This window comes from Arvicanthis niloticus, chromosome 14 (genome assembly GCF_011762505.2).
Source record: "Arvicanthis niloticus isolate mArvNil1 chromosome 14, mArvNil1.pat.X, whole genome shotgun sequence".
Classification (NCBI taxonomy): Eukaryota; Metazoa; Chordata; class Mammalia; order Rodentia; family Muridae; genus Arvicanthis; species Arvicanthis niloticus.
In genome coordinates, this window is record NC_047671.1 from 14173691 (window position 1) to 14199044 (window position 25354).

A 25354-nucleotide genomic window follows, 5' to 3' on the forward strand; every position below is an offset into this window, starting at 1 on the left:
TATCCATCAACTGCTAATAAACTCGTGAGCACTGGCAATCTGTGAACTTTCTTGCAGAGGGAGCTTAGCTCTGAAGGTCGCACCAAGAAACCCTAAAGTCAGTCCAATGAAGACACTTCTGGACGCGAGAGTGCTCCCCAAAGTATCCCAAACTTGGGTCAAGAAACCTGGCCAGGGAAAGGAAGACTCAGGGAGCGGCTGAAAGGAGAGAGAGCGGCTGGAGAGACTCTCAAGAGGGGCCTCACAAGGCTTGTTTCATGTAGCCCAGCCCCACTGAAATCTGGCACCAGACAGCAAGGGGAGGGGGAAGGGAAGGGAATGAAGGAAGGAAGGAGGGGGGGAGGAGGAGCCTGGGATCAAGTTGCTCCCCATGCCAGGCCTGCTGGCCTCCTTAGCAAGGGGTAGGGGTCCTGTCTGCCAGGCAAGCCTCTGGGGCAGAGCAAACTGGGCAAGGCTGGAGCTTGAGGCTTGTGTGGAGAGAGGGAGTAAGGAGGGGAAGCAAGTCGGGGTTTCTCTTTCATCTACACAGCCGGTCTACCCAGCAATTTGCTGCCAGACATCCCCAGGAAAAAGCCCTTTTCTGTTGAGGTTAATGGCCCAGCCCAGATAAATGGTAGTGTGTGGGTGTCCCCTCAACGCACTACAGGGAGACCCCTGCTTGCTCCTCCCTGTCTCCAGCACCACACAGGGCAGCTCTACACCTCCTCTTGCTCTTGCCCAGACTATCTCTGAGCAAAAAAAAAAAAAAAAAAAAAAAAAAAAAACAAAAAACAAAAAAACAAAAACAAAAACAGAAATCTCTCCAGCAAACCCCTCGGTACACTTCCCAAGGCAGAAGTCACACACCTTCTGAGAACCCAGGGCAGCACCAGGAAACGGCAGCACCCACATGTCCACCTTGGCCTGAATAATGGCTGGTTGGGTTCACTTATGGGAATGCCCAACATCAACATCGTCTCCCGCGGAACAGATACCTAAGCTGCGCCCACATCCCACAGTCTTCCAACCAAGCTTAGGGTAGGTATTTCTCTCCTAGAATTTCCCAGGATACATGGACAGGGCCGGCGCAGTCTTGGTCACCGCCAAGGGATGGGAGAGAACAGGAAGTCCAGCTCTGGCTTCGCTGTTCATATTGCCAGCACAAACCCACTCACGCTCGCCAACTTCTCCCAGCTTTATAACCTTTCCGGTGTTTTTCAACTTTTCCTCCCCAGAAACTGTACCGGGCCTTGTGTTTAAATGGCATGTATTCATTTTAAAGCATCCAAAAGAAAAACTACGTTGTAAAAAGCTCCGTAATCAGATGCCTGCTCACAATTTTTTTTTTTTTTTATTACAGCTGAGGGGATTTTTTTCAAAGCAATACAGGAAAAGTGCTGAATAGATCCAAAATTCCATTAAGGTGTTTGCCCCTCCCCCCTCCACATTTTCCTAATGCATAAAATCTTCCTTTTAAGGGGAAGGGCAGAGAGGGAGGATTTCACAGTATCTGCATAGAAAAGACCACTGACCAAGAAGAGCTAGCACCCTGGTCACGGGAGGAACAGACACTTATAGACCAGACTCAAGAATGTCTCTCATACTTTGGACTTCAATGGCACAGGGTGATTAGCACTCAAGACCACAGTTGGGTACAGAAGAAATCCCACCATTTAAAGGTATATAGGGCTGTCAAGATGGCCCAGTAGGTTGAGGTGCTGACAACCAAGCCTGACACCCTGACTCTGATCCCCAAAGCTCAGATGGTGGAGAGAACCAGCTGACCTCTGACCTCCACAAATACACCCTTGTGCACCCCTACACAATAATAATAATAATAATAAACCACACTGTAAGTAAACAACTAAAACTTAAAGGTGTGAAGAGAAATAAAGAAGACTATGAGGTCATCCACCAACAACAGGATTCTGAATATACAGACACACCCAACAATGGGGTTCACATACAGAACAGGTGCTCATGGAGAGTCCCAGGGTTTAGACCTTTTGTGACAGAAAACGAGCTTGTAAAATGAAGCCAGAGTGGACAGAGTCACTGGAACAGGCACTCACAAGGTTAATTGTCCCGAACTGCCAAGACAAGGGGTGGCCGGTGTGGGGGATGACAAAGGAGGGGGTCTCACTCACTCTCTCCTCTGTGAGGGTATGATGGCCTGTGAGTTCCCCCTGCACAGTCAATTCAAACAGGAACAGTACCTAAGGAGCAACGACACACCCAAAGGCCTTTTCACCAAGGTCACGGGCAAACAAAGGGCAGACAAGTAGACACAAAGGCTGGGCCAGCAACCTGGAGCACAAACATTGACTACCACACCTCACCAGCACAGGTCAAGGGTCCTCCCTCCTCAGCACCCGAGAGCCACCAGCCAGCAGCGGTTGTCCCCGTCTACATCAGACATCTCAAAGGTTAACAGCACCACTGCCCGGATCCTCCCCATTAAGAAACTGAGTGTACTCAAACCATCCAGGCCAAAGGATAAGAAGAAGAGGGCCCAACACCCAATCTAGGATCTCCCTGCATCACTACAAGGACACTCAGCCGCCTCCTCCTAAGGCAAATGATCAAAACCCACAGGCAACAGGGAAAGCTACCTGGTTTACTGACTGGAACCTACCACGCATACAAATAACAGAGAACACGGGTAGAAACACAACCTCCAGAAGGTCCCAAGGCAGCTCGGATACTCTGGACTTGGGAGCAACTTACTCATGAAAGCTGAACAGAGACTCAGCCTCCCCTTCACCAAGCCGATCGGAGTTGAGTCTGAGGGCTACAGACTACACTGAGAAAGATCACTCACTCATGCACACACCATGCTCTGCAATATCTCACTGATGGCGGCTGAACTGGGAGGAACGGTCAGAGGGTGTTGGAATCTCCTCCAAGGCCAGGGTGCTCAGTCAGATCCCTGGGTCCAATCAAGTTGGATCCCTACATGAGTCCCTTCCTTACGCCCCCACCCCCAATCATGGCACATTCCAACTCCAGTGGGATACTTAAATTCATTCTAAACAAGAGTCTCCCTGGGCCAGCCTCAGAGTTACTATGACAACCTAATACAAAAATGACCATGGGTAGCCCATCCCGTGGTATGCTACACACATCCAGAAGTCTCAACTGTAACCTAACTTCTCAACTACTGAGGAGATGCTGACCCTCACCTGCCAATCACACAGGTGGGAGGATAGCTCAAGGTTACTGCTAACATCCAGTAAGCAGTACTATGTTCCAAAAGGCCCAGGATATCCACCTGAGGCTGCGTGGCATCACCATCCTAGACCGTCAAGAGCAAGGAGGCCCAAGTCACACGCCGAAGAACAGAGTTGGCATTCAAGCCTAGGGTATCAAAAGGTGAGCTACTCCAGGCCACTCAACTCCTGGTTTTAAAAGTCCTCTCCTATTCCTCCAAGGGAAAAACCTGAGTAAGGGTCCAGTTGCTTTAAACCAAGGAGAGGGAAGTACAATAACTTCCTTGCCAAGAAGTCAGCCAGTCTGCAGTGCGCTTTCCTGGGAGTTATCACTTTGATCTGCCTATAAACTGTATGAAAGCAGTTTGGGCAAAGTGAGGCTCCTGGACTCACTTTGTAGAGCACAAATGTGACCGCAGCTATCAGTAGTTCCCGTGGGCACTTCCGTGTATCACTGCTACCTTCTAGAGAGTAAGGAAAATCTCTGGAAAGAGTTGGGTAGTTTTGCATTTAACTTGTAAAAAACTTAGCAGCCTAAAGAGAAAGAACGTGAGTCAAAAAAACCCTCGTCATGTCCACCTCTAGACCAATTCTTTGGTTGTTTATTTCCAGAGTACTTTCCCTTGTCACTCACTCAGCAGCTTTCTTAGAAAGAGTGGAGCCCCCAAAACAAGGTCTCTTATCAGCATCCTATTTCCAGGGCCCGCCCTTCCTCTTCTCTCCTTCTGCCCTTCTGCAAACTGTCCCAAACTTCCACACAGCCTGCTGTTCTAGAAAGGTGATTAGTAACTCGGTCCTTACAGACAAACCATGATGAATCATGATCGTTAGCTCTAAGGTGTGCTACCCTGCACTGCCCCCACCCTTAGGGTCCAAGTCTGAAGCCCCCAGGCAGAGGGGTCTCTCCTTACAGCACCATTTAGCCATCAGAGAATAAAACCGGGTAGCAGGGCCTAGGTGAGGGAAGCCACAGAAATCAAAAGCTCTTTTCTGTCTCGCCAGTCGGGCTGACGCGGCTTCCTGTGGCCCTGTGTTCAGCCATGCAAATTATAACATGTACCCGGCCGCTGCTGCTGCTGCTGCTGCTGCTGCTGTTGCTGCTGTCTGAGGAGATCGGCTCTACCCAGCTCTGAGAGGCTCAGAGGAAGGGTGGGGCCTCCCAACCCAGCCAACTCCATTCATAATATTTACAGTAAATGGCCTCTCTGGCTGCTGGGGAGTGTATATCCAGCCTAATTACCTCTTGAGTTTGCCTACAAGTCTCTTCCCCTCCCCCTCCATGTATGACCAAGTTCTCACCATGAACCCCCCCCCAGCATAACTCAGCAGCCATCCCCTGTGAGAGGGTTTTTTTAGTTGTTTATTTATTTACTTTTGGCAACTGAGTATCTGAAGCCCCCTAGATCTAGACAGTATTATTTACTTTGCCTACTTTATGTCTTGGTATAGACCTGGTCAGGCCCCAGAAAACATAAGTGAGCCAATCCTGACAAAGTCCACTTGTAGGTCCAAGAAAGACAGACCTGTTAAATCCAGCTCCTCGCCCACTCGCCCACAACATTTAGATTGTCCTGGAGAGCACCTAAATTCCAGACCTGGATTGTCAAACTGCAAAGCCAGCACTGGACACTGATAAATGTACATGGAAGAATCCGGCAGAAAACCCAGAGTCCAGAAAGCCACCAGAGTCCTCCTTGCTTCTTTCACTAATCATCCTAAGTTTATTAGCTGCATGCTAGAAGCTCAATACGGCACAATACACACAGGCCCCAGAACGCCACAATGAAACGCATTCCTTTGTGTGCTAACTTTAAAAATTGTGTTTCCAATATAAATGGATACATTGAATCTGTTCTCCAAAAGGGCAAAAATTCTCAGGCACGCAGAACACAAACCCATCTTGCTTGCTTTTGCCCTAGACTTCACTTTAATAAAGTCCCAGGCCATGGCCACGCCAGTCCCCAGAAGCTGCCCGCTCCCAGCTCTGACTCTCTGCCTGCTCAGTTTGTATTTAGATGGGAAGAAAACTGTCAGATGACAGGAAAAAACTGGGAGAAACAAGCGTCCTTTGCATGCCTCTTCTCCCCGGGCTCCGATTGTTCCACAGTTATGAAAACTGTTGGACGGGAAGGCATTTTGAATATTTACGGCATTCCAGCCAATAAATTCCAGCGCAGGAGCTGATGGAAGAAAGGCCTCCCTCTCCAGCAAGCTCCCTCACTGCTGCCTCCTCCCCTGTTCAGTCCCAACCCTCCTTCCTTTTTTCTTTACAACCCAGGACCAGGGCTGGCCAGGCCAGGGCTGCACTGTACTTACAGGGGAAAAACAACAGAGAGACAGCCTGGAGACAGTGTGCAGACTGGAAAAGTTAATCATTACTTCTGTCTGCCTCTGTAATCTAATCTCCCCAGCTTGGACACACTCACTGCTCAGACATCTCAGCCCTTTCACCCCCAAAGCACCCAGGACCTCCTAGACCTGAGCCTCCCGGCCTACCCCCCACCTCCTCCCCTCCAGTGTGGAAGGCCATGGGAATAGAAGGCTCCAGAGAGTCCTCTTATAAGCCAGAGTGGTACCACAGGGATCTGGAGTCCACTGGGCATGGCTACCCTTCTGTACAGTGTTCTACAGTTCTAAATGTTTTCTCATTGAGAAACATGATGTGAGTTCCAATGTGGCTAGTCATTAGCTGCATACCTCACCACCACCCCTGCCCCACGCTGCTTTCTCTGTGTGGGACATACACTACACAAACAAACAAACAAACAAACAAACAAACGGTTAAATTAAGAGTATTTTACCACAGAAAGGAAGGAGTAAGTAAGCAGACAGCCCAATGGTAGAGTGTTTGCATTGTGCTGATGATCCAGGGTTCGATGCCCAGCACAGGATGGGAAGGAAATTCCCATCCTCCAAAGCCTCTGTGTATCACTGTGAGCCTGTTCTAAACACAGGGTTTTAGACTGCGGATCAAAAGGAGGCAAAGCCCCCCTGAAAGACATGAACATGGCAGCGTGAGCGCGTGCATTTCACTCTGAGCTGAGGGTCCTCTATTTTCACAGAAACTTAAAAGAGTTTGCAAGCCAAGACATTTAAGAACCATAATCTTATTAAAGAAGCTGGTGATCGCTTCCTAGACACTGCCCCCCCCCACACTAAACCATAAATCCAAGAGTCAAAGCATCACAGATCTGAGGGTGAGAAGGGGGATATTGGTGACCAAGCCTAGGCCCTTTTCTTGAAAGTGAGAAAACCAGGGTCCAGAACACAAAAATGGCTCCTATGTGGCCTTGTTCCCTTACTCTCAGGTCAATCAGTCAGTCAGTCTGTCAGTCTGTCTCTAGGACTTACAAGGTAAGAAAAGCAAAAGTGGGGGGGGGGGGGGAGAGCGAGGCTGAGACTCCTGACTCCTTCAGGAAATACCCCCCAGAACTGGAGATGGGGCCAATCTATCTTTAAGCAGCAGGCACACCCAGTGCTGGGAGAACTTTTTCTTTTCCCTCTTGGTTACTGATTAATGAGGGGAGGGCCAGGACTGTCTAACAGGCAGCCTGCCACTGGGCTGACAAGAGTCCCCACGCACCAGAGCAGAGCTCACAAACAGCTCAGATGGCCCTTACTCTTTCTTCCTAGGAGCTAGGGACAATAATCTAGAGTCCTCACCCACCCCCACAAAGTGCAGACAGGCAGACCTGCCACCAACTGTCATTATCTTGGCTCTGTATTCATTTGTGTCGGTTGAGCAAAAGTCTCAGATTTAAAAAAAAAAAAAAAAAAAAAAAAAAGCCATAGAGAAATTAATCAATACAGAAGCCAACAGCGGCAGTTACTGGCCCGGTTACCTGTGTGTCTTTTGTCTAAGAGAAGTTCCCAGCTCCACATGGTGAAATTGCGGCCAGTTCTTCCCTTTCGGCTCAAAGTCAAACCAGCTCTCCCAGCCTCCTCCCCCCCCCCCCCCCCCCGGTGTGGGGGAGGAACACCAGAGACTCTTCTAGGATAATTCAATTAGCAGGCCCTCAGAGCTCCCTGAAGCCTTAGGTAGTCCCCCAGGGAACCCACAGGGCAGGAGCATCTTGGAACTGAATGAAGCACCTTGATAAAGGCATTCTTGGATTGCTAGGTGCCAGCAACCCCAAGTCAATCATGGCCTCACTCAATCAAGAAAGAGTTAGACCTCAGAAGTAGTCGTAGGCTCTGAAAATATCCCACCTCTCCTCTAGCTGCTAAAATATTGGCTGCTGCCCAATACTGTGTAAGCAACCTTCCTCTACTCCCACCCTCCGTGGTCTCACTAAGAACCCAGCTCCCTGGTCATTTCTAGAAGCCTGTGGCCCCAGGTGCTACCAGGGATCTGCAAGATGAATGAGCATCGTGTCTTGAATTCCTGCTATGATCAGGCAAGAAGTAGCAAGGGCTGAAACCAGACCATGGGGAGACCTCTATTTATCTACAAACTTTGCTGTGGTTCAGTTTTCCACAGAAGTAGAGGCAGGGCTCATGACCAAAGATGGGCCTGCCCCATCTCCCAGAGAGCCGTCCCAGAAGAGCCTCTTCTGGACAGGCCAACGGTATATGATGTTGCCCCTGACTTCGAGGAGGCTTTTTGTCTAACTCCATCCTCTGGGAACCTAGACCGCGATCCTCCCCACTGAACATGATAACTTCTCAGGAAATAGCTGATAAATTAATAAACAATTGGCTTCTCCCAAAACGAACGGCCCACTCAGCTTCACACCTGGGAGGGAAGAGGCGTAAATACTTCCCACCCGGGAGAAGGAAAGGACCACGGGCCTCTCCAGCAGAGCCAGCCAGAAGGGCTATGGCTTGTCTTGGACCCTGTGCAGTTGGGAAGAGACTCCCCTGCTCTAGGCTGAAAGGATGCCCAACCAGGGGCTGGCACAGGCTGAGAGGTGTTTCCAAGGTAGGCGCCGGGCAGGCAACCTCTGTGGGTACACCACCTACCCACAGCATTCTGCTCTGGCGGCCTGCTCTGTTTGGACAAGCTATCCTCAGCAAGTGTTCAACAATGCTTTTACACACCCCAGGGCTCTTGTTGTGTTATGAAAACAGAACAAAGCACGCTAAGGAAGAAAAGCTGGGAGGGGGGAGGAGAAGGGCAGAATAGCCGTGCAGGCACACAGTTTCTCTCTCTCCGGCTCCTCTCCAGCTCTGAGCAGCTCTGTCTCATATCCCGAGCCACCAGAACAAGGGCATCAGAGAGAGGACTCGGAACCCCAGGGATGAATACATGGATGCTGTATCTTATCTACCCCTCCTTTGAGGAGGGATGCTCCCTGAAGCACATGACCTACTTCAATAGCTGTATCAACGGGCTGTGAGACCCCTTGCCTCATCGTCAGGAGATCACGAGAAAGGGTTATGACAACACCGAGGTCCAAACTGTCCGATGCCAGCTTCCTCTCCAAAAAGACAACTGTGCCGCGGTGTGAGATGGCTAAGGAGTGGAGTAAATTCCTACCTACACTTTAAAAAATAAATAAGTAATTTTTTTTTCTTTTGCAAGTTAAAACTGAGCTAATGACACTGGGTGGGGCTCAGGGTTCAGGATGCCAAAGCTAAACGAAAATTAGTTCCCAGCCAAGCGTTGCTTGGCCTCACCATTTGGGGAAGGGAGCTGAAAAAGTCATGAAAGATTCTTCAGTAAACCAAGAAATAAGGCTGTAGTTAACATTTCAACTGAAGGTGACCCTTCTGGTAAAATATTTTTTTAAATAATAAAAACTAACATAAAAGTTCTCAAACAGCCTCTTTCTTAAAGAAAATGGTCTAAAAGTTCTCATGGGCCTAGAAGGGAAGAAGGAGGACATGGACGGAGGGGCAATGCCTGACAGCTTTCTCAGCTACACTACTTTTCATGAACAATTTTTTTTATCCAGGAGTTCTTTTTTAAAAAAAGTGACGCAATTTCCTGTCTTGTCTCGATATTTCCTGCTAGCTGACAAGGTAAAAGTTATCGCTAGCTTAAATGACTGTCCTGAACTCCATCAAACCTTTCCCTACCCAGTTCCCAACTTCACTCCAACCTGTCTCCATCTTGGCATATAAATAGTATTGTTTTCTACATCTTTAGCAGTAGGCTGGCAATCCTTCTACAGTGGTAGCTTCCTCCAGGAACAGGGCCAAGGGCTGGGATCCCCAAGGTGATACCCACCTCCTCACCAACGTATATAAGTTGAGTAACCGCAATCAGAGAATACAGATTTCTTAGTGTGTTAGCCACTCGACTGAGGACAGTGCCTCAGCAGTTAATAATATCTTCTCTCTGAAAATAGCCTGAAGAGGAAGCCTCCGTGTGACAGTAGGCAGGCGGCCAGATGCTGGGCCATTCAATCCTCATCGAGAAAGATGCTAGGGCCAATGGTGACCTCCCAGTGGCTACACTTACAGTATCCTCTCTCAGTCTCCCACAAAGGGACACCTCCCTGCCCAGAAACACAAGAGGGATGTCTCATGGTCCATGGGCTTTGGAAACTAGCCCCTGTACCCTCTCTGGCTCTGTGTCACTACACTAGGAAGGCCCCCAAGGACACGAATCTGAGGAGAAGTAAGACTAAGTATATTTCCCTCCTATCCCTACCCCAGGCTGGAAAGTCAGACAGACTTGGGGAACAAACAAAAAGAAATTTCTTACTTAAGGTTTCTGCAGCTTAAATGGAAATGGAAAGGGTTGAGGAAGGTGGTAGCCCTAAAAAAGGCCCTTTTGTCCCATTACTCAGAAGTCAGAGGCAGGTAGAGCTATGAATCTGAGGCCACCCTGGGCTACACAGAGAAACTCTGTCTTTTCCAAAAAACCAACCAAGGAAGGAAGGAAAGAAAGAAGGAAAGAAGGAAGGAAGGAAGGAAGGAAGGAAGGAAGCAAGTAAGTTAGCTAGCTAGCTCAACACTGAGATGCAGTGTTCACTCCCAGCAAGCTAGGCTCCGACACCTGTTCCAGGGCCAATAGCCCCAGAGATCTCCAGGTGCTATGGAAACCAGCATAACTCATCAATAGATCCAAGCCCTGCTAGAAGTCTCTCCTCACTAGTCACTGCTCCTCACTGACAGGACAACACACCCACATACATTTAAAAGTTACATCTGTGAACCAGGCAGTGGTGGTGCACGCCTTTAATCCCAGCACTTGGGAAGCAGAGGCAGGTAGATTTCTGAGTTCGAGGCCAGCTTGGTCTACAGAGTGAGCTCCAGGACAGCCAGGGCTACACAGAGAAACCCTGTCTCAAAAAAACAAAACAAAAACAACAACAAAAAAGCTACATCTGTAAAAATTGTCGTAAAATACATGTAGCATGAAGCTCGCCTTAAGTGACAGTCCATTCACAGAACGACAGCTCACCATCAGCGTATCACAGCAGCAATTAAGACCACACTGGATGCTATGGCAGGGGATCTGGGTTCAGTTCCCGGCACTCACATGGCAGCTCACAACTGTCTGTAACCCCGGTTCCAAATGATTGCCTTGGGGAATCATTTATTTTTGCCAGGAACAATAAAAAATAACTCCTACGGCAGGATGTTTGGGATTAAGAACAGCATCCTATTTTGTCATGTTAGTTATCTAATATTTTTAAAAGAAATCTTTCTTTTTTTCTTTGAGATAGGGACTCACCATGTAGCCCTGAGAAGACTAGAATCCACTATGTAGACCAGGCTGGCCCCAAACTCAAGAAAGATCTGACTGCTATCTCCCAAGGGCAGGGATTAAATAACGACACTTAAGTGCTCAAAAGTAACAAAAAGACCAACCTAGAGGATGGGGCTTTAACTCACAGTCGGGGGCTTTAGCTCACAGCAGGGAGGGGCTTTATCTCTGGTGGGAGCGCTGGCTCACTAAACTCTTGCTCACAGTGCTGAGGGGTCAACTTTTATCCCTAAGCACTTTAAGGGAGAAGAGAAAAACACCGTTATCATACGACATACCATATAAAGAATTATTATGGAGTTAATATGGAAAGAAGCAAAGGAAGCCAAACCCTGACATGAATCTATGACACGTCCCCCCTTTCTCTGCTGCTGGCCCTGAAACTCTCAAAGTCTGAGCAGTCTACAGCGGACTCTAAGAGGCCTAACCAAATGGGAGTTGGGGTGGGGTGAAGGGATCTGTTTGCCGGACCACAGCCAAAGGCAACTGCCATCCTAGCCTGGCCTTCTTGGGCCCTTCCCGCCCCCCTTGTTGGCCTGACTGGGTTCTGCCTGGGGGCAGGATGCAGAGGCAGCAGCCACCTAGTCTAGCCGGCAGAGCAACCCAAATTTGCTCCAGAGATTTTTAAATGCTGTCACCCTGCATTTAACCCCTGCCTGACTACCTCATTCTTTCCAGGACAAAAGAGGTTTATCAGGGAGTCATTCTTCAGGGGCGGGGCCCATGACCTCAGGCCCTACAGAAGAGACCAGCCAACAGCCCCATACTGCCCAGGACTGGTCCACACAGGGTGTGGGTGTGCACCAGGTGAGCCGCCCTAGCCTAGAGCCATCAGACTGACTTGGTTTAAAGAGATGCAGACTGTATTCTTGGAGTTCCAGACAGTCATTTCTCACAGCGACCTGGAGAGGACAGGTGGTCACTGCTGGTCACTGTGCTGGCTGATTCCCTCCAAGCCTGTCCTTTCTAACAGCTGTGAGCTCAGTGTATGACCGGACCCACCTTCATTTCCAAGTATTGGAAACCACAGCCAAACCCGAGGTTACCTGTTCCCAGGCATGAAGAAGAGACACTGGAAACAAAGCATGTACTTAAAGCCCAGACTCCCTAGTTTAGTATCACAATTTCAGGCCTGACAATAAAAACTTCTTCACATTTAACTGAATGGCTTTCTTAGATCAGAATGTCGCCATCTTCCTTGACCTGGCCTGCTTTGAGCCCAAGTCACTGTAGACTGAGCCAGGACAGCATTTCAGATTATATATGTGTTTTGAAGGCTCTCCTCAGACACTAAAGCAGATGCCAGCAGGGAGCAAAGAGGAGAGAGACAGACTTGTCCTTGTAGTTGACTTGGTACTGACTCAAAACCTGGACACCACAAGCTAAGACCTTAAGCAAAGGTACTAGCCCCTCATACTCACTGCCTTTCCACATAAACATGACTACATAAATGGGAAATGGGGTTTCTTCAATGCTCCTAAGATCCCTGCATGCTTCAAGTCCCCTATGTCCGTCCCTCAACCCACCCCACTCCGTGGGAATTCCTTCCTCCCCTCAACTCTCTAGACAGAGGCTACAAAGATGCTGAGCTGAGCAGTTCTTCCCAGTGGTGGAGGGCCTAGATAGGTACCCTTGCCATCCCCTCCACTGAGACCTACAGAAGTTTCCCAGCTATGACAGTTCTTGCCAAAGTGGGTCTCCCTGACTGATTCAGGCCCAACCAGCAGTAGCAAGGTCCTGACCTGAATTTGCATGTCTTCCAAAACACATCAGTGCCCAGGCCACCAAACTGCGGTTCCGAATCAACCCGAATACCAGTCCCCACACAGTATACAACTCCACGCAAAAGCCACCTCACCAGAGCAGGATCCCAGATTCTCTCAGACCCTGCCTGTAGGCATGGCATCTCTCTGATCAAGAGCTTGTCTGTCTCTCTTGTCTGTCTGTCTGTCTGACTACAGCGTGTGAGCACATACACTCACAAGCCTGCACGGAGCAACCCATCTGTCTCACAGAGTCGGCTGTCAGAAATGAAAGTACAATCTCCTGGAACCAAATTATTGCCTTCTAAAAATGTCCCATTTTCCCAGACTGAGGAAACTCGGCAAGGGTGGGGTGTGTTTCACTGCAGGTCCCCAAGGACCTGGCCTGTCATCTCCCCCTGCCCTCCCTGCACACTGCAAGGCTGGAATTCCAACCTGAAGCCAGGGTGCTGCTCCCAGGACTTGTCCCCGCCCACTCCCCTTCCTCTAGCTGGCCCTCGGCAAGGGCGCAGGAAAGGGAAGGGCCAGCCTTGGAGTCACCCCTGCATTTCAGGAGGGGCTGGGCCTTTGAGCACACCCCACCCCCTCTCCGAGGCACCACATTTTCACATTCGGCTGCTTTCTCGGTCCCTTCTTCCCTTGCCAAGAGAATCAAGCCCTGGCTCACACTGCCGACCTTCCTCCCACCCTAAACTGAGCCCCATTCATTAAGCCCGCTCTGAGCCAGGGCAGGACAGGAAGGAAAGCAGCACACAGGGCCTGTGAAAGAGACTCCCAGAGGTTATTTCAGGGGGGTGTAACTACCCCCCACCTTGATTGATGCCCGTCCTGCTCCAGCCCTGCCTCACCCCAGTGTCCACTACAGGAGCCCCTTCCTATCTTCGCTGGCCTCATTCAACAACCCCAGCCTACACACACACACACACACACACACACACACACACACACACCCAGCACCGCCTCTGTAAAAAAGGAAAAGGAGGCTTGGCCTTCCAGAAGATATAAAATCTTCTGCCCATGCTCATGAACTCATGAAACCACCTTTCGGGGGCATTCACAGGACAAAGAGTATAGGTAGTTTCTCTCTGTGCTTGTTCACCTCAACTCTAGATACCCCCAAACCATTGGCATCTACCCAAAAAGTTCTTTCTGCAACCACATCCCGAGCACAGTATTACTACCCAGCACCGACTACACACAGAGAGAAGAAAGCGCTCCAACTTCGAAGCCTTGGGAATTAGTAAACCAAGAGCTGAAATTCAAAACAAATGCTCTTTCATGTGGCGGCCTCTCCCGCCCAACCCCCCCCCCCTTTTTTTTTTCCTTTTTGCAGTTTTGTTATATCATGCCATCCCTTGCAAGACACACTACTTCACCCTAGCAGAACCTCATCCGTCTAAGGGGCTGCGGTTACCCAGGGGGTCTGAGGAATGGGGCACTAGAATGTTGCTTCCCAGCTTCTTTCTAGAACTGGATGGACTCTGGGAACTTTGGGAAACAAGGTTGGCTGACCAGGTCATGCTGCTTGCTCCTTGGGCGGGGCGAGGAACTCTCAGGCCGGTGGTTCTCAGCCTGGTGTCGTCATTTCCTCCAGCAGAGGAGACAGACAAGATGTTATCAATAAGACAAACCTTCCGAAAGCTCCACTTCCCTTGATTATTTTATGTGGTTTGGAGAAGCTGGGGCTCCTCCCTGCACACCCAGGGCTTAAAAAAATGTAACAAGCCAAACAACATCCTGAGTGTGTTATTCTGTTCAGACTCTTCCTCTCTTGTTTCTTCTTTCCCTCAAGAACTCTCACCTCATTTCAGCCTTAGAAAGCAAAGACAAGGAGCCTTCCCAGGGCATGCTGGTCCCCTCTCCTAGGCTGCTAGGGCCCACTCCCTCCTCCCCCTGGGGTCCTGCTTTTCCTGCTCAGTTCTCATTAGAAGCTTTGAGTAAACAATACCCTCAGTCTCAGATAACAGTCAGAGTACACTGCACTGAAATCAAAACAAACAGGGTCTCCCTACAGCCATTTCCCAGCAGGCCCCATTCCTGCAGGGGCGAGACTGGGATGTGAGTCCAGAATGAACTGTATCTCTCCAACACATAGGGGAAACACTTCAACAGTCAGTCACGAGGAGCCACACTGCAACAGGTCTAAGGGTGGTCCTATTACTTCCACTAAGGGATGCTACACTACAACCTTCACCAATGGCCCGAAGGCCAGCTATGCTGAGTGCCCAGAACTGTCCTGGAATTTCCCCACCCCAGCTTACTTTCTCTCTTGCTTTAACTAGTTCTTAGAAAATAATGATGACGTGGAAGGGTGAGAGGAAGGGAAGAAAACGTTCTTAGAAAAGAAAGAACAGTCTCCCAGAGTGAAGTTGCCATATTACCCTCTGGAACAATAATCCACAGGCTTTCCCCAGGGTACCTCCTCCAGCACCATCTCTCCAGGGCCTAGAGAAAGCCTGTCCAGCTGAGGACAGCTATGGTAACTACAGCAAGCCCTGCCCTGATGCTCCAGAACCCCACAGTCTGCTGAGATCCATTCAAGCAAATGTAGGTCTGTCTCCTTCAAGGCATGCGTGCAAGAGCAAAGAGTTGAAGCACGAGAGATCATGCCAACATTAACACATGGAAGAAACTTAAGTCGGGGGGGGGGGGGGTTGCATCAAAAACCATGAGGGAGGGGCGAGGTGGATCCCTTAGGAAACAGGAGCTCACAGGGTAAAAGCGCCCACCACACCAAGCTTTCCGTGTGCTCAGTCCCTGAAGCCCACAGGGCGGAAGGAGAGAAACAACTCCCACAGGTTATCCTCTGACCTCATGTGAGGAATGACACACACACACTCAACTTAAAAATGAAAACTAGCCCTGAACTCGTCCCACAACACAGCTCCTAGCTGACTCCAGACTTCCCATTCCTGGGAAGGGCAAGGTCCTGGCACAAAACAGACATCAGAATGGCAAGCTGAACGGCTCTACAGTCACCGGATGTGTCCAGTTTAAAGCACATGTAAATGAGAACAATTCCAGACCAACTGCCACCCCCCTTCCTTTTAGCCTCCAGCAATCTCTAGGAAAAGAGAAAGTGTCTTACCTGAAAGCCCCCCAGGGGCCAGATAATTCGTTCCCCCGGTTTCGGCGGAGGAAGGTACAGCATCTGGACAATCTGCTGCAGTCAGAAAAGAGAAAAGTAAATTCACAAATAAAAACATCAGCACTCACTCTGACGAACACTCTGAGCAGCATGAAAGAAGAGACCACACATTCCAAAGGGCTGACTCGCAGCCACCATGCAGATTATTAATGGTCTACTCGGCTTCATGGTCCAGCCTAAGACAGACCACAGCACCTTGTCACCCGTCTAGGCTCCAGGCGGCCAGTTAATCATTAGTCAGGTCAGGCTCAATCACAGACTGCCTGGAATTTCTCTTCCATTATAAGTCTCCCATTGAGCTCAGGTAACTCCCAAGGTCAAGGAAGGTTCGAGGTGTACTTTCTCAACCCTGTCCTCTCTTCTCCCATCAAGCACGAAGCCTCCTGCCTCCCACTCCTAGAGACAAAGGTCTCATCCTGGCCTTCAGAAAAACTATGTTCCCTTTTAACTGAGATACAGCAAGTACAGAAATCACACAGGCTCACTAATTTCTACCAGTTCCATCATGTATTCATGTGTGTAACCCATCAGGTCAAGACCGACTTCTCAACAATGGAGGGAAATTTTCTACCCACTTCCAGGCTGAGTCCAAACTCATCTGGAAACTATACCCAGACACCTCCATTCTACAAGGCTGCCTACCTCAGTACCTACACAATCTTTCTAGCATGATATCCTTCCATTTTCTTTACTAGACCTTAACCAGCAGATTCCATATCCTATACCCCTCTCCCAACTCCCAGGTGCTTACAACAGTGACCTCAATGTTAACAAGGATAATGACAATTCCAGCTGGGAAATGAAACAGATTCTACAAACACCCTCCAAGCAACTGCAACAACAACAAAAAAATAATAATTCCCAGGAACCACAACTAATCAGTCCCCTGGAATGCAAACACACAGGCCCCTGTAAGTTTCTTCTGCATACTGCCAACATCAAACTTCTTCCTAAGTCCTCATAGACAGTTTGGTTCTGAAAAAGCAATTGCACCATTGGCTTGTACAGACTCCAGTCCTCCCACCCCAGCTACCAGGCATTAGCAGGCATCTCTTTGGCCACAATGGTAAATAGTTACTCAAAGCAAAGAGTAGCCTGGAGGCAAGCAGGACAGTCTAGGACAAGAGGCAGCCTGGGATGGCCGTCTAGTTCCTGACCAGGGAAGGTGACCTGCCCAGAAGTCTCTGCTGACGATGTCTCCTCCTGTGCTTCCCTCCCCAAGGCTGCAGTGGGTTGGAAAGGGAGGTGGGGGTACTCAGGTATATATAGCACTTGAGCAGTGTGTTTAAAATTTTAACAAAAACCTCTTTGAAATGGGAGGGAGCACGACCAGCAGGGGGTAAGAGAAGAACATACACATCTCATTTCTTCAATGGGGAGAATAATTCCTAGCAGGAATAAACAGCTTTATAGGACACATGTTTAATCAAATGGAAAACAATGGGGGGGGGGTGGCAGGCACACAAAGGAGTTCCTTGGTGTGTGATGCAAGTCTGTACTTTCTAAATTACAATTCTGGCCCCACCATTCTCTACAGATCAGCTTCTCGTTCCCCTCATCCGCTCCCCCAAATGGAAGACACCCCATGGCCACTCCCCCCAGCTCTAGCTGGCTGCGTGCCAAGGGCAAGGTGTATTTCAAAGGCAGAGCCTGGCCTCTCCAGGGCAGAGCCTGGAGACCTCAGTCAGCGTGTCAGCCTGTCTCACATCAAAGGTGAGCCAGCTCCAAGATGCAACCACAAGTGATTTTTATGAAATGTGCTCTGCCCTCTGCATCGTCTTTGATCTTAGGAGGGATTTACACAGGTTAATTAGGCCTCCCCACCACCCCTGTGAGGCAGCAACGCATTTGAGAGGCACCCAGGTAAACTGAGGTGCCACTTGACTAGGCCAGGGGCCACCCAGGAAGCTGAACCACCCCCAAGACCAGCTCCTATTCATGGGCTTCCATTCCCAAACCTTCTTCCCTGGAGTTAGCCAGGCTAAGCCAGTCTCTGGCGTCTAGATTCCACCCACCAAAGACTCTGCAAAGATAACTCTCAAGTCAAACTCTCTTCTCCTGCTCCCCAGAGCCCAGCCTGGAGAGCTGGACTGTTCTGGCATCCCCTCTACCACTGCACATTACCAAACACCTAATTAAGCCCTGGGTTCTGTGGAACAAAGACACACATCCCCTTCTCCCAGCCGTTCCAAGAGAAGTGCAACCCAGAGCCTGGGGAACTTGTAAGGTGCTTTCCCACTTAGCTCTTCTGAGTTTCACCAGTACTACTTTGTATGATGACTGATGGAAGCAATAACCAAATAAATGAATGAATGACCTAATCATTCATTAAAGGGACTTGGGGAAAAAAAAAGTTAAGAGACCTAAATTAAGAGGGCCAGATGGCAGATCAAGATGCCAGCCGTTCTGGTAGGCTTTGAAGGTTGTACCACGAGAGGCCATCCCTTCAGCCAGTCAGCAGATACAGAGCTAAGATGAACCAGAGCCCATCCAGGCTCTCCCTCCAGCATCTCCACTCTACAGGTGAGATGTGGGAACACAAACAGCAAACCCTTTCTTCCTTGAGGGATGGCAAAGCCGCAGTCGCTTCATGCCTTGCAAACGCCATAGGTCACAGTCACGCCTGTCCTGAGGTCCAGGCAAGACTTCTTGCACACAACTGCTTTGGGAAATACAGAGAGCTAGGTAGACCTAGTGCAGACCCTTCAAGAGGCTAGAGCCATCACAGATTTCCCAGTTCAACCTCCAAAGGATCCCTCAGTTCAACTATACCAGGCCCCAGAGCCTTTCCCTGTGCCTCCTCATCTAAAGCAGGAGACCTCACAAAAGGGATTCCCTCAGTTGTACCGGCTCATTAGGATTTTAACAGTTGTCCACTGTAAAACTCTATTTTCTGCTTCACCTACACCAACACCAAACTCCTCAACCTCAAGCTGGGAAAGAATATCTAAATCCCCAGGTCAACACTTTCCCACACACTAGGGGGTAGGGAGAAAAATGTAGGACTTGAGAAAGTCCCCTGCAACTCTAGCTACAACACCCCTGCCTGGGTCACCACAATCAGCAATCTGCCCTAGACCAGTCCCCTGAGCCCTCCTGTCCTGACCACTCTTCTCTCAACGGGGACTTTTCTGATCCTTTCTCCATGTTCTACATGGCAGTGCCTGAGTTTGGGTCTTTTTTCTTGTTTTGTTTGAAGCAAAACATTTGGGGTGAGTAACCAGCTGCTTGGGTTTCCGATTGGCAGGTTAATCACTTCCTATTGGCTGATCTGGGGGAAGGTTGCTCCCCTCCTTGGAAATGGCACATTCCTGTCTTTGTGGCTTCTCTGTTTACACACATTTTGCTACCTAATGTCAACACTTGCTAATGATTAAATATATCACTCGGCTCCCCGAAAATGAGGTCCTGGCCTGCCAGAATGACTGCTGAAATCTTGTGAACAGATTTACCCCAGTATCTTTTTGGCAAATCCAAGAACACATGGTCTTTCTTTGCTATGGAGTTTGGACTTTAGGAAAACCTCTACCAGAGCTGTCTTCACATCTGGAGCCACCAGGGCTTCCCTGTCTAAGGTTAACAGGCCACATATGAAAGACGAATGAGGAAACTCAAGGCCAAAAGAAAGAACTGAGGTGGACCCCAGGAGAAGTAACCTCATGGAACAATTCTGGATTCTTTAGGCTGCAAACTCAAGACGAGTTACAGCCCTCAGAGTTTGCTAATGCCAGCTAAAGTTTGTTGCAAATACAGAGAGCCGGTTATCTTGTCATTAATGACCATTTATCTGGTGTTTTGTAAAACGAAAGCAAAATATCACAGACTCTGCAGGCCACCTATTAGACACCAGACAAGCAGCAACGCCTTCCCAACTTGAGAGAACTGGTGAAGCATGTGGAGGGAGGGCTAGCTGGGGCTTTGCTTACACACTCATTAAGCATTTTAATTTATGACAAAGTCCCCGAAAAATGGGGGGGGGGGGAACCTGTGCAACAGCCAAAACTCATGAGGCAAAAGGTTCCAAGAGCTAAACGGTGGCCAGCCCTTCACTTTTCCCTCTCCTTGGCAAAGCAAAGACGTCACAAGTGTTGCCTTTTTTTTTTTTTTTTTTTTTTTTTTTTGGTAAGCACCACAGAACAGACACAAAAGACAAAGCTAAAGCCCGGACTTGTAAGCAAACCATTCTGTAATTCTTCCACTGCAAGAAGGAAGCGGGACTTGTCCCTGCAGCCACCCCCAATCTGTTTTGCTGACCCTGTCCCCTGGCACTGTCAGCTCTAAGGGATGGGCCCTAGGACTGCCAGCCAGAAGTTGAATGCAGACAACCACAACAGGGCTGGTGCCAGTCTCAAATGGGCTTCTGCCCTGGCCCTCTGCCATCCGGCGAGAAAGCAACAGGCAGGCAAGCAGAGCTGCACTGAAAACTTTCATGGTCTCTCTACCAAGAATTCTGAGAAAACCCCAGGAGAAAGCAGACTTGTGGGTGCCTGAACAGGGGTAACACAGTCTGCTCTAAACTTGTTGCACTTCTTAACCTAGTGTGTTACTCCAAACGGAAGCTTCTCTTCAGACTCACTCCTCATCCATTTAGCCATCCTTACCCACAGATCCTTCTGGCACTTACAAAGCTTCAGAATGTTTCCATCAACCTGTCCTATTTGGCTCCCAAGACATTTGGTGGATTAAAAGCCTCCATGTGTTAAAGCTGAACTAACTTCCGTCACACAGTTCAAATGCATTAAAAAAAGGAACGAATTGTAAGACATATCTGGGGGGTGGGGTGGAAACTATCTTTATGAGGGAAAAAAAATCCAATCACAACAAGAGGAAAATCTACCAAACTTACAATAGAGGAAAATTTCCTTGAGCATCCATACATAGCACCAACCCAGGCCCCAACCTAAACACAAAAACCAGGGTTCTAAGTAAGGAAAGACCATCTACTCACCAGTTGGTTTGAGAAAATCCATTGGGTATCTGGAGTAAGGAGGAGGGGGAGACTCTGAAATTAAAAAAGTAAAAGGATATATAAAGGCTGAGCCATGAGAAAACAGAGATAGAAACTTACGATAACTCAGGCATTCTTTTAGCCCAACTGTTTGTCTTAGTTGTGGGGGTTGGAGGCAGGGCCGCGAGGCGGTGATTGCCTTGATATTTAGCTGTCAGATAAACAAAAGAGGCCGCCTGGCGCCAGCCTCGGCGCTCAGCTCCTCCACGTCTGCGGCCGCCGCCGCCGCGCTCGGCGGGCCGGGCTGGAAACCACCGGCTGGGCCAGGGCTCCAGCGGCTGGGCCGCGCACTCAACAGTTCAGAGGGTGGGGGGACGCCTGGGGCTGCTTAGTGTCCTACAACTACAGATTCCACTTTCCTCGGCCCTGCCCGCCTCTAGGAGCACAAGTCACCTCCGCCCCCGCTGCTGAGCTTGGCACCCACGCACTCAACTAGGGAATCCTACCCAGCCCACCTGAGAAAAAACACCCCTGGTTTTTCTACTGGTGAACTTGGAAGACTTGCGGGGAATAGGGTTTGCCCCTCTACCCTGAGCACAAAGACGAGGAGCAAACAGAAGGCACGGAAAACCTAGCAGGATAACATGGGGAGGAACCTGCTCAGGGTTCCAGCCATGAAGCCCAGGCCAATTATGGAGCAGGGAGGGACATCACCGAAACGCAGGGGGTGGGAGTGTCGGACATGCTAAGGACCACTAACTGTATGCTTTTCTGTGCGAAATAAAGGTAAAAAGTAGAGGCCACTCAACTTCTCCAGCCTGTTTCTTCCTCCTCACCCTGAAGCTTGCACAGCTGAGAATGGACACCCAGTTCAGTCTCCATCCTAGCACGGCCCCCAAACTCCAAAGCTGTGATCAAGACCGTATCTGGGCCACTCGTGCCCCACGTGACTGTCCTTATTTACTAAAGGAGAGACTTTCCAGCCTCTAAAGCTAGTTTCTCCCAGCCTTCCTTGGCGGGCTTGGGCCGAATCCAACTCGGCCACACACCTCAACGCCTTTCCGGGTGCGGGGGAAGCGTGATCCCCACTTCTGTATCCCCTTGCAGACCCGGAAATGAGAGTCATTTTCTGCAGCATGTCTGTACAGCATAAGGATAAGCAGTAGTACTCCTGGGTCCCCTCCTCTGGAGGTTGGGGGTACGGTGCATTAGAGAAAAATCTTGAAATCGAACCCCAAGGAATGTCAGAGGTCCCCCTCTTCCCTTCTGATTTAGTTCCCTTGTCTCCTCGAGGAGGTTATACACACACCCTCGAGCATTCCTACCAGCATTTCCTCGCCAGAGGGAACGAAAGGTGGACTCAGAACAACTTCTTACCTAGTTCACAGAGTCGACTAAGGTGATGGGGGTTGCAGCACACCAGCTCGGGGTTGATCTTCCCGTAAGATTCACAGCAACACAGCCTCTTGACTTCCGAGGAATGCCTGAGATCCGGCCACCTGAACACTTTGCACAGCAGGAGGGGGAGCGAGTAGGACGAGGGCGACTGCGCGGGCTGCGCGCTGGCGGGCGCCCCCGGGCCCAGCCTGCAGTCCAGGCGGCCGGGCAGCAGGAGGCACGCGGTGCGCGTTCCGCCGCGGGACTCCACGGCCTGAAGCAGCAGCTCCAGCTGCCGCTCCTTGAGTTTCTTGAGCACCGAGTGCGTGAGCGCCTTCAGATCCGCCTCGGCGCCCCCGGCCGCCCCGGCACCCGAGGTTGGGGGATGGGGATGGTGGTGACCTTTGGCACCTCGGACTGCCTTGCCCAGGCAGCAGCCAGCCCTGCCCGCACCGCCGCCACCAGCCCCATAAGCCCGGCCGTCCGTCGCCCCTTCTCCCCGCAGCTCGCCTCCTCCGCCGCCACCCCCCACGCCCTCCTCCTCGTCCTCGCCGCCTGGCGCACGGCTCCTCCAGAGACGCCGGACGAGCGCAGATCGTTTGGTCCTGAACATGCGGGGCGAGGAGGCGAGGAGAAAAGTCGTTTGCCGGCTAAGGAGCGAACATGACCTCCGCACACCATGAAGAAGTCGGGCGCCGAGTTGGGGCAGCAGGCGCAGGCGACAGCAGCAACAGCAGGGGCCCGGGCAGAAGCGGCGGCGGCCCGAGGGGCGCTCCGTGGCATGCGCCAGTCTCCCGGAGGCCGGGGCGCGCGCGGGGGCCCAGGGGCGCCCGCCGGGGATCGGGGGCCTGCGCTTCGGCTGCCCCACCCGGCGCGGCCCGCGCCCTGCGCGGCTCTCGGGCCCCGGCGTGCCCCGGAGGAACGCGACCGCCGCTTCCCTGGGGGCGGCCGAGGCAGCCCCGGTCGACGCCTCCCCCAAAAAAGGCCCCCCTACAGTGGCTCCCGAGTGTCGGGCTCGCCAGCCTCGGCTTCCTACATGGAAGATCCTCGGGGGCAAAAAAAACCGAAAGACGTTAGGCTGAGCTACTGAAGGGAGGAAAAAGCCTCTTTCCCCCTTGCTAAGCAACTTAATTTGGGGGTGGGGAGAAGCAGGCAATTAAAAAAAAAAAAGGCAGGCACACGATTTATTTTTTTCTTCTATATCCTTAGTAACCGGATCTCCTCGAATTCTGTGCACGCGAAGTCTTGAGGGAGGGGGCCGAGTAGACTTCACCCCTCCTGAGATGTCTGGAGGGTCTCTCAAAAACCCCCAAACCAAATATGCAAAGCCCCCAATGGAAAAAAAAAAAACACCACCTCCTCGCACCTCAGAGGTCTGGAGGGCACCGGATGGAGCCCGGGTTTAAAAAGAGAAAATGTTTACAAAGTAGAACAAGATGTTGGAAGGGTGGGGAAAAAAAAAAACACGTATCCACGAGTTACATCCCCCTTTTTTTCCTTGCTGAACCCCGCCGGTCTTCCTTTCCTTTTCTTCTGCCAAAAAAAAAATCGTATTTCTTTTAATCCACAGAAAGGTCTGGCTAGACTGCTTCAATCTTGCGTATCTGGGTGTTTTAGAGTCTCTGGTCTTTCCTCCTGTGCTCCCGGGGGGCCCAGGTCCTCGGTGGGGACTTCCTCCGCGCTGGGGAAGCAGGGACAGAAGATGCTGCGGCGGCGGCGGCGGCTGCGCCCCGGGGGGCTGTCAGCGCGGGGGAGGGCGGCGCGGCGGCGGGCTCCGGCGGGTCGCAAGCTCTCGCCCCCGAGGGCACAGGCGGCGGGCTAGCTAGTGTGGGGGCCGCCGGTACCCCTTCTCCTGACCGCGGGTGGCCGCCGGGGCTGCTCGCATGAGCTGCTGGCCCCGACCCGACAGTGGCGGCAGGAGGCCCGGTGTCCTCTCGCAGCCTCTTCCTCCGAGACTCTCTTCGTCGCGCCCGGGAGCCTCCTCGTCCCCCGTCCGCCCTCTCCTGGCGCTCAAGTCCTTCTGCCGCCGCTGGGGGCTCGCCGCGCCGCACTCAGGGACTCCGGGGCCGAGCGCTCGGCGGCGTGGCGCCGGCTGGCTGGCTGCGTCTCAGGCAGCTCTCTCCGGCGCGGCGAGTGGACCGAGCGAGGCGCCCGGCTGGCTCTGCTGGCGCAGCTCGGGGACAAGATCCTCTGTACGCCGATCAGCGAGCAAATGTGCCCAGGGCTCGCCGCCTCCCGCAAGGCCTCCCGCCTCCGCCCCCTTCCCTCCCCCCTCTACCCCTCCCTCCCCCGCCCCCAGCCGCCGCCGCCTCCTTCCCGCCCCCCCCCACCCGTCCCTCCGCTCGGCTGGTTCCACTGCGCAGTGGCGCGCCCGGCTCCGGCCTCGTCACGTGGCCGTCTAGACACCCTGTCGCTTTAAAAAAAAAAAAAAAGCGATTGTGTTTCGCAAACAACAGATCGGGTTTCTAAAAGCTATTTCAACCCCCCTCCCAGTTACCGCCACCCTCACCCAGGTCTTCAGAGGGGTACCCACGGGTGGAGGGAGGTGGGAGATCGAGACGGCCCCGGGGGTCGGCGGAGACCCAGCGGGAGCAGGGGGAAGTCGGAAGAGCTGGGGGCATAGAGCGGGCGAGTTTGGAGCGGAATGAGCCGGTCAGTGGCCCGATTTAGACCAGCGGAGCTCGCCCGGGCGCTTCATTCATTCGTTTTGTTTTAAGGCCCTGGCGGCGGATCCCTTGGAAAGGGGAGGAGATCGCTGTCTGTTTCAAAGACATTTACACCGGCCAGGACAGAGGCCCTAGGAAGTGTGTGCTAGAGGGAACAGCCGGGCGACCGAGGGCGGAGAGGCGGCGCGAATGTGACCTCAGCGGCCGCCGCGTTCCCTCCCGCCCTCTCCCGCTCCGGGCTCGGGTTTCTAGGACTGCCTGGAGAAGTGTGTCTTGTGCACAGCTCTGGAATGCATTTGGCAGGCTGACGAGCAACGAGGGGCAGCATCCTGGAGGGAGGAGGGGTGCAGCTCGCCTGCACGCCGCCGGCAGGTTTCCTCCCGGCCTGGAAGACCTCCGGCACCCGCCACTCGGCCTCCCGGCGCGCGAACGTTACCCAGCGAACAGACCTGCTTAAAGCATTCAACATCTTGAGGGGCCTGCTTAGGGTCAGAGAGTTTATCCCTTGACCTCAGGTTCCAGAGAAGGCCAGCCACAGATGCAGGTGACTGCTTCAAAGTAGAAAAGGTATTTGTCAAGCAAAAGTCCCGGGTGCTGGTCAGAC

At 51.5% G+C, this 25354-nt stretch overlaps 1 protein-coding gene across 2 annotated transcripts in view; it reads right to left on the reverse strand.

The window, feature by feature from the left end:
• Smad7 (SMAD family member 7) overlaps window positions 1-24312 on the reverse strand; it is a 28263-nt gene extending 3951 nt beyond the window's left edge. Inside the window, exons 1-3 of one of the 2 annotated variants that reach the window (XM_034518153.3) lie at window positions 22085-24312; window positions 20708-20761; window positions 15700-15771 (exon numbers count right to left, since the gene is read on the reverse strand). In XM_034518153.3, coding sequence (XP_034374044.1) covers window positions 15700-15771; window positions 20708-20761; window positions 22085-22697 — 739 coding nt within the window. In that variant the 5' untranslated portion in view covers window positions 22698-24312. Of the gene's footprint in view, window positions 1-15699; window positions 15775-20707; window positions 20762-22084 lie in introns of both variants that reach the window. The other variant, XM_034518152.3, reaches the window with a different exon arrangement.
• Between the last annotated feature and the right edge of the window lie 1042 nt (window positions 24313-25354).